We start from the raw sequence: 8,719 nt of genomic DNA, 5'->3' as shown, positions 1-8,719 counted from the left end.
CCTCATCAGCCCAGGGAAAGGAGGGAAAAATTAAAAAAAAAAAAAAAAATCGAATGTGTACCCTGCGGGGAGATGGCTCTCTATAGAGTGTAAAAATGTGTTCCTGGGACCATGTGGAAGAGGGTTGAGGGTGAGGAAGCCTGGGAGCTGAAGCTTTCTCCCTTCCCAGGCTTAGGAGTGCCGAAGGTGGGTCTCTCACTGCAGGGTGCTGGGGTCGCTCCCCGTACCCAGCCCCAGGGAGGGGAAGGACCAGGAACCGGGAATGTGTGGCAGAGGCTCACTCTGCCAGGAGGAGATGTTAGGGTATGCGGGTGGGGTGGGGGCCTGAGGGGTGGCTTGGAGCCCTGGCAGTGGCTGCCTGACGTCACCGGCCTCTCTGGCAATAGGCTGCGAGCTGAGCTCCCCGAAGCGGCGGCGGCGGCAGCAGCGAGGCTTGGTCTCTGGCCCCTTCACTCCGCGCCTTCTGCAGCCGCCACTGCAGCCGCGCGGCGGGGGCTCCCTCCCTTCAGCCAGCTGGTGGCCCCAGGTAAGGGACGCGGTGCGGCTGAAGGTTCCAGGCTGCTGGGTGGTGGGGCGCGAGCGGGTCGGACAGCCCCGGCGGCCTGCGCAGGCACCCCTGGCTATAGCTTCGGCCCCCACCCTGCCCAGACCCGGCTTGCGCGCCTCGTCTGTGCTCCGCAGTGCAACAGTTTGCAGCTGCCTCTCGAGCACGGCAAGGGGGCTCTGCTGTGTGCTGCGGGTCTACCTGGCTCTGGTCCCCGGGAAGAGCCTCGGGCTGGGGTTGGGGAGGCCAGAGGGAAGGTCCGTTCTCCAAACTTTGCAAACGAAAACCCAGACCCTTCCATTTCCAGTCCCCTTAGAAAGAAGCAGGATACTGCTGAGTGCGGGGCACAGGGAGATGGAGAGAAGGGGGCGTTTGCGGGGATGTGCTTTAGCTGAAAAAGGTGTTTCAGCTGCTTTTCTTTTTCTGATTGGGGGGCGGAGGTACCGGGAAGAAGACTGTAGAATGGAGGGAGCGTGATCCAGCGCGTCAGCTGTGGTCACAGACAGGCGGAGTGGGATGTGGTTGCTGTGGTGTCCCCTTGGGAATGGGACTTAAGGGGCCTGAAGCCGGCCAGGGAAGAGGAGTCTGGAGGGGAAGGGAAGGGAAGAGAAGGCAGTACTGCGCACCCGGAGCCCGCTTGTTCGGCGCTTGGGGGTGGGTGCTGGGAAGGGTGGGATGCACAGGAAGACATCCACTAAGAGGGCGAAGGAAGGAGGCGAGTCGGTCCTCTGGGAAGCGGGGACCGCGTTCCCAGGCGGCTGTGTGTCTGTTGCAATTAGAAAGTTGTGGAGGGCCCAGGAAGGCTGCCTTATCTGCTGAGTAATCTGTCTCTCCGCGGTGCCGGCGCAGACCCCTTCCCCGCGAGTGGCGCGAGCGCGAAAGCTGGCGGCTCGGGTGCGCGGCCAGGGGCGGGCGGGTTGGGGTCCCCGGGCTGCGGAGAAGACTGGCAGCGCCCGGCCGAGGCAGTATGCCCAGAGGGCCGCTTTGCGGTAGTGGCTGATCCTTCCGGTCCTCCGCACTCCCCTGGGCAGCGGCCGGGATCCTAACTAAGCCTGTTCTCTTTGCAGCCTGGTGCCTTGGGAGAGGAAAAGGGCGCGCGGACACGCGTTCCAGGCGGGGCCAGAGAGGATCTCCTGGGCACCGCTCGCTTCCTGGCCGGCTTGCTTGTCCGCGGTTGCTCTCTCCGTCCTTCGCTCGCGCGTGCATCCCCTCCCGCACCAGGGAGTAGTTTTGGGTGGCGTGGGCTCGTCCTCTTCTTTCCTGGTGGGAACGGTTGCCCAAGAGAGGAAGTCTGGTGGGCCCGGCCCCTCCCAGCCCAGCGCCGATGAGTGCCAGGGCTCCCAAGGAGCTGAGGCTGGCGCTGCCGCCGTGTCTCCTCAACCGGACTTTTGCTTCCCCCAACGCCAGCGGCAGTGGCAACGCGAGCGCCCGTGGCCCGGGCGCGGGTGGCAGCGGTGGCGGCACCTGCATCACGCAGGTGGGACAGCAGCTCTTCCAGTCCTTCTCCTCCACGCTGGTGCTGATTGTCCTGGTCACCCTTATCTTCTGCCTCATCGTGCTGTCCCTCTCCACCTTCCACATCCACAAGCGGAGGATGAAGAAGCGGAAGATGCAGCGGGCGCAGGAGGAGTACGAGCGGGATCACTGCAGCAGCAACCGTGGCGGTCGGGGGCTACCCCCGGCGGGCGGCCAGGCCCCCACCCACGCGAAAGAAACCCGGCTGGAGAGGCAGCCCCGGGACTTGGCCTTCTGCGCCCCCTCCAACGCCTCCTCTTCGTCTTCGTCCCCTGGCCTTCCGCGCCAGGGTCCCTGTGCCGCTCCACCTCCCCCGCCGGCCCCCAGTCCGCAAGGAGCACACGGGGCCTCCTCCTGTTTGGACACAGCTGGCGAGGGCCTTTTGCAAACGGTGGTCCTGTCCTGATTGTTTAGCCCCCGCCATCCCCTTCCTCATTTCCAGCATCTCTGCCCTCCTTGCTTTTCCCCCCCCCTCCATCTTCTTCCACTTTTCCCTGCACCCCCCCTTCTTTCCCTGTCTGCTCTCCCCTTACTCTGTTCGTCCTCCGCCGAGGCACTGTGCGGCATTTGTAAATACTGGGCGAGGAAAGTCTCGAAGAAGAAATAACGCTGATAATACTTTATTATTAATATTTATAGTAATTATATACTAATAACACAATCCAAGCGCATGACAAATCACCTAATTTCTCATTGTTGATGGAGGATGCGTCTTCCCTCTCCACCCTGCACCCTCCCCCCTACAATAAGGAGAAGAAACCGCACAAGCTACCAAATATTTTTAAAAAGGCGTTGATTCCTGGAGCAAAGGGAATGGAGGGGGCCCGGTGTGTTGTACATAGCTGTCAGGTTAAGGTTCACTTACCTTCCCTCCCCCCCAAGCTTTCACTTTTCCTTCAGCTTCCCTCCCTTCGCCATACCCACCCTAAGCTGGGCTCAGGCAATACTATATTATAAAGAAAACGTCTACATTAAGCACCAGAACTACAAGAGGCCACAGAGACAGTCCCAGAAAAATGTGTGTGACATGTACCCATCTCTGGCCAGCCCTCTTCCTCAGCCCTTAGTTAACCATTCCCCTTTCTAGGACCAGGCATTTAAATTTACTTTTAGAAATGTCCCTCGCTGGCTGAAAATCTTTAAATGAGTTGAAAGAAGAGAAAGAAAGAATGAAAGAACAAAAAAAAAAAAAAAGGAAAGAAAGAAAGAAAGAAAAGAAACGAAACTCTATTGCTTTAGCTCTCTGCCCCGCCCCCAGCTGTACACCTTTGACTTGGGGCGTCTCCAGGATTCACCAAGGATCCAGAAGCTGTCCAGCCAGGTGTGGTGCTGAAATTGCTTCCCCGGACTGGTTACTTTCTTTGGTTGAACAGGCAGAGGAGGGGCTGTTTTGGGAAATGACTATTTTAGCTCTTTGTTGGTTTCTTCTTTTTCTATAATCGGGTTTGCGTGTATTGGTTTTATTATTAAACATTGCATAAGTTACCTTTTTTGTAAAAAAAAAAATTTACTAGGTGATGTACAGTACTGAAAGTGCAGTATCTAACCAACCAGAATGTTTCTGTTTCATTCTTAGAGCAAGTGCACCTTTGTTATATATTTATTATATTGGTACCAAATACAGAAGCAAACTCTAGTTCTGTACTACATCCCCCAAACTGTAGAGTCTTGTTCTTCATTTCTAGCTGTTGATACAATGGTCACCCCTGGATGAGCAATTCAGTGGTGCAGACCCGGCTTCTGCTGTTTCCAGAAGTGTTCTTTTGTACCTTATTCTGTAGTCGACTGTTATAAAAAGATAACACATATGTTTTCTTTTTTTTTCTTTTGCGAATAACAGAAACAACCACAACAGAGAACAGACAAATAATGGATGTGCAGGAATGCCATCTATTAAAACATGGTTAATATTTAAACAGTGCCTGTAGTCCTGCCTGCATGCAGTTACCCCCGGAGGCAGATGAGGGTATGCTTGCTTGTACTGTATGTGTTGGGGGGGGGGGCGAGGCTGGGGGGGGTATTGGGCGATTTGGATGAAAGGACATGCAAATTTCAAGGGAAGTTAAACCTGGTAACTACTTGTAGGATGAAAATATATGAAGCCTGTTCAGTTAAAAACTTGTGCCTGCATCCGAGGTGCAGTGAAGGGAGGGCTCTTTTCTCTTTCGCAGTCTGGCTTACCTGTATTGGCTGGATACACCAAAAAAGATTGAGAGAAAAGCAAAGTGAGAAAGAAGAAGATTGATGTTTTTCTTCTCCCTCCTGATGCCAGACAAGGCCGTCTGTCTTAGAAATGGGGTCCACCTATGGTTATTTCCCACTTTGTTCCCCTTGGACTGATGATAGAAGGGGCCAGAAACGTGTTACAGTCTTAATTATATGCAGTGGCATCCTTTCTTGGGAACCAAATCTTCGAAAGCTGTTTAAATGTTTGGACAATGTATGAATGTGGATGTTCTACAGAAAGCTCAACCGAAAGAGTTCTTATTAACCTGCAGAGTGTAAGGCGACCATACCCCTAAGTGCATCCCTCTTCCAAATAACTAGTAATTCTAGGTTTTCCATCTTGGTTCCAGGCTTCTGTGCTCTTATGTAGAGAAGAATATTACCTATGAGGTTTTAGGTCAAGTTCCGTCTGCATCTTTTATACAAATAATTTAACAAGCTTAGTTTTAACCACCCATTAGATATTCACTCACATCCTTTCCTGAAGTACAGAGGATCATCATTTAAGCATGCCATGTTGTAATATTAGGAAGACCAGGTAGAATCTTTGGGTTCAGTATATTAAACAATGAACCAGACTCTCTCCAGTGCCTTAGTCACTCCCTAGTAATAGGTAAAAGAATGCAGTACCTCCCTCAGGCCGCTAGGGAATCCTTCAGTGCATCAGAGCTCTACATTGTACATCAGAATGACTAAGGCACTGTGAAGAAGAAAATCCATTAATTTTTGTAGCTCACCCTCATGTAGCTGTAGCTCCTTAATACCTTATTACAGAATGACTTTCGGACTTGAAATTTGAATAGAACCAGGGACTCAGAAGGGAGCTTCCTCATTTCCAGTAAGCTCCCCTAAGTGTGTGGATATTACCTTCTTCCCCTTGTTTGGGGGCACTTCTTACAGTGAATAATTTCCCATTTTACTAAAGCAATAAGATGTTCTGTTGTGAGCAGTGCTGGATGATGATTCCATTTCCTTGGTGCTGAAGCTACTCATACGTTCTTGCCTTATGAATCGCAGTGCATTCAAGGCATGCAATAATAACCCCTTCCAGGGAGAGCCAGTACACTCTAGGGGGTCATTATGAGAGCGTCCTATGTCAGAGTTCCCCAAAGGAATAGAGGACACAGGAGAAATGAAAGCATTATGTATACCATTTCAAAAACATCCTGATACCTCTAAACATGGCACACATCCGTAACATGCTCTCATTGTGCACCTTTAAATCTGTATGCCTTTCTCCATTAACTGACTGTGGCTTAATATTTTTAATAGTGCTCTTTGTAAAGATGATGTGGTTTGTGAGTCAAATTCCATGCTGAGTTTAATATAGTCAGAATTGTAAGCTTCTGATGGTGTCACTTGAGATTTTTTTTATGAGATAGTGAATTACATGAAATTCTAGTAACACCAGTCCCCACACCAAATTATTGCAATAAGCACATATCCGAGCAATTTGCACAGACCCTGTTTAGAACATTGCATCTTATTGAGCTCAGTTGTCAGTCTCAGGAGTTTGGGATGCTACCAACAGGGCATTTCGGATTTCATTTGTATGAAACAAAAGGCAATCTGGAAATAGCTGCATTTATTTTAAGGATTTTGTTCACTGATGTCCCGTCAAATGAATTGCTTCAAATCCCTGTAGCTACAGCTCAACTTCCGCACTTGCTGTTCAGTATTAATAAGGTGGCATGCTTGATTCTTACTGTTTTTAAAAAGTGAGAAAATTGGAGTGAGAAAACCATCATGTCAACTGTATGGGACTCTGAATCTTAAAGATGTAGATGAATATAATCTTCTTTAGAATTTATATACACCCATAGATATGTATTTATATATGCATACATTTTGTACAAATTTACAATGGACTTTTTGTATTCTCTTTTCTGTCATTACAAGAACGAGATGGAAACCAAACCATTGTGCCATCCTCTTATCCAGAGAGGATGCTGAGAAGTCAGATATATGCATGTACTTATTTCTCTGGGGTTAAATCTGAATGACTTTCTCTTTCTTTAATGGAAGGGAGAGTCTTGTTTGGCTTGGGGAGTTGGTAATTAGATAAGCTTCCTTTCCTAGTTAGTGACTCAAATGTAGCAATGATAATGAATTTGTGACCATACCTATGTGGTTTAAATATCTAGATGGAAAGTAAAAATATCTAGAAGAGCTTTAGGGCTGTCTAGACCACAAAATCTGGATTGTGGCTTGATTTTTTTTTATTTTCAGCCTATATGTTGTACGGAGATACAACTTATATCTGCATAGCTTCAAGGTAAAGTGAAAATTTAACCATTATCTGTTTAGTTTGGAATGTAGTTTTCAGAGAATATGGATAATTAGCTTTAAAAAAAAAAAAAACTTTGGCATCGACCTTTTCCACCATTTCTGTCTATATCGATTGAATTAATTAGATAATGGTTAAAATTCCATTTTTTTCCATTGTGTAGACATGTGCTTTAAATGCTTTTCTGTGGGTAACAGTTGAGCAATTGCTAGTTGATATTATGTGGAAGTTGTAGGTTAAATTAAAACCAGGGACTTTAATCTAATCTGGTCAGGCTCCTCAGGTCCATTCCCCTGTGAATCTGGACTCTGAATCTGAATTTGGAAAACCACTTCTCTGGGCCATCCTTTTTGGGAATTAGTGATTTTGGCTCATAGATGTTTTAGCTCACGTTTGAATGAACTAAGCTATCTATAAAAGGGTTGAACTGAACCTTAATGTGACTCTGATTTGGTTTCTGATTTACTTGATAACATTTGAGAAACAGATTTGATGACTTGACGTCAGTACTTACTAATGTCACCAACCAGTTGGTGCCATGTAGGAATGCTTAGCTAAGAAAAAGAATTTAATTAACTTTAATTGAGGACAACGTCTTGTCAAGGTAGTTCTACCTGTTTGAAGCAGAGACACTTGTGATTCCATTGGGTTGTTCCCATAAGGGGATTAACAACAACAACAATGACAAGAGCAACAGAAAAAACTGATTTTTTGAACTCAAATATATCCAACAAACAGAATGAAACAGATATTAGAATTCATGGAAAATTTGTTTTGCTTTTCTATCAATAAAAGAGTTTTCTTGTTAATTGGCTTTTTGGACACTATTTCCTTCTTGATGTAGAATATAGTAAGATTATAAAATTACTCATGCTATTGCCCTCAGATGCTAAAAGAAATTAGTTTTTATTTTTAATTATTACTCATCAGAACTTCTTCACTTCAGACCAACTGCATCACAAAATGGGAAGTTTATAAATTTAGTATCACCCAATAAACTGAGATTAGCAGTCCTTTGAGGCAGAAGCTCCGGCTCTCTAGGTCATATACTTAGTCTTTCAATCTCCTCTTTTCCTGCCTTCTCTGGTATAATCAGGTATGTGCAGAAAGGATATGGCTGACGGGATTTTGTGGCAGTGAGGGAAATGGGAAGCCTCACATTCATCTACATTCTTTGGGTCCTGGCTGAACTCCACTGGGGAGTGGTTGAATAGGACGGCTCTCCCATTAGAAGTGCTGTTGTCCTTTCTAGCTTTCATGCTGACTTTCACCACTGAGTCTTAGACCCTGGGCCTTTCTCCTGAGTCTCAAGTCATTTTCCATAGGATCTGTATATCTGTATATCCTGCACCCTGCCCCTGCTAGGTCCAGCAGGCTGTCACACTTTGTCCTCTTATAGATATGGAAACTTCTGGGTGTCCTGCATGGCCCTACCCACCCTTGCCACCCCAGTTCAGCCAACCCTGCTCCACATCAGATGGTGCCATGAACTAGGTCTTACTGCTCCACTCTGGTACATTCCAGAGAGTGGGGTTGCCAATATGCCCTAAGTCTTGGACTTCTCCAAAACTATGTACATGTTTATGAAGCAACACCCCTTCTTCTTGTGTGTAGAGAAGAGAAGCATTAAAACCTAAACAGCTGCCTGTCTCACTCTTCTGTCTCATCTTTTTTTTTCTTGGAATTGCCCCAAACTTCAAGAAACAAATTTTCCTCTCAATGCCCCTTTTTATCTACTGGAGCTTCCTTCTACCATAGGTGGCATCCCATGTCTGCAATGGGCTTTGTCTCTTTCCTGATTTCAGCCTTATGATGAGCCTTTAATGGTGGTTAGAGTATAGCAGACAGACAGAGAGAAGCTTATTGATAAGGGATCCTAAATTGGGAGATATTTGACACATATATTACTACATACTAAACCGTTGTATTCCTGAAAGGACATTAATTCATGATCAAGGTCCTACTCTCTCATTTTCCTAAAGGTGAGAGCTTGAATATTATCCTACATTTATCTCTTTGTGAACTTCTACCCAGTCTCTCCACATTTGGATAGATAATCTGGGTATGGGTTGCATCTTTTACCTCGTATCACTGTTTAGCCTCCAAGAAGGCACAGCCTCTTCCCAATACTGGTTCATTGCTTTGCC

At 47.1% G+C, this 8,719-nt stretch overlaps 1 protein-coding gene across 4 annotated transcripts; it reads left to right on the top strand.

Moving 5' to 3' along the window:
- Positions 1-336: 336 nt before the first annotated feature.
- C1H11orf87 (chromosome 1 C11orf87 homolog) lies at positions 337-5,632 on the top strand. Of its 4 annotated transcripts, none has more exons than XM_059417869.1 (2): positions 337-526; positions 1,612-5,632. In XM_059417869.1, exon 2 carries the CDS (start codon positions 1,869-1,871, stop codon positions 2,463-2,465), a length of 597 nt encoding a protein of 198 aa, XP_059273852.1. In that variant the 5' UTR covers positions 337-526; positions 1,612-1,868; the 3' UTR covers positions 2,466-5,632. The 4 variants fall into 4 exon arrangements, with proteins under 4 accessions (XP_059273852.1, XP_059273880.1, XP_059273860.1 ...); XM_059417897.1 differs by lacking the exon at positions 337-526 and adding an exon at positions 781-801; XM_059417877.1 differs by lacking the exon at positions 337-526 and adding an exon at positions 1,119-1,198.
- The last annotated feature ends 3,087 nt before the right edge of the window (positions 5,633-8,719 follow it).

This window comes from Mustela nigripes, chromosome 1 (genome assembly GCF_022355385.1).
Source record: "Mustela nigripes isolate SB6536 chromosome 1, MUSNIG.SB6536, whole genome shotgun sequence".
In the NCBI taxonomy this organism is placed as follows: Eukaryota; Metazoa; Chordata; class Mammalia; order Carnivora; family Mustelidae; genus Mustela; species Mustela nigripes.
This window is presented reverse-complemented; position numbering and strand designations above follow the sequence as displayed.

Coding starts and splice junctions, on each gene's coding strand:
- C1H11orf87 (XM_059417869.1), top strand. CDS start 1,869: ATGAGTGCCAGGGCTCCCAAGGAGCTGAGGCTGGCGCTGCCGCCGTGT.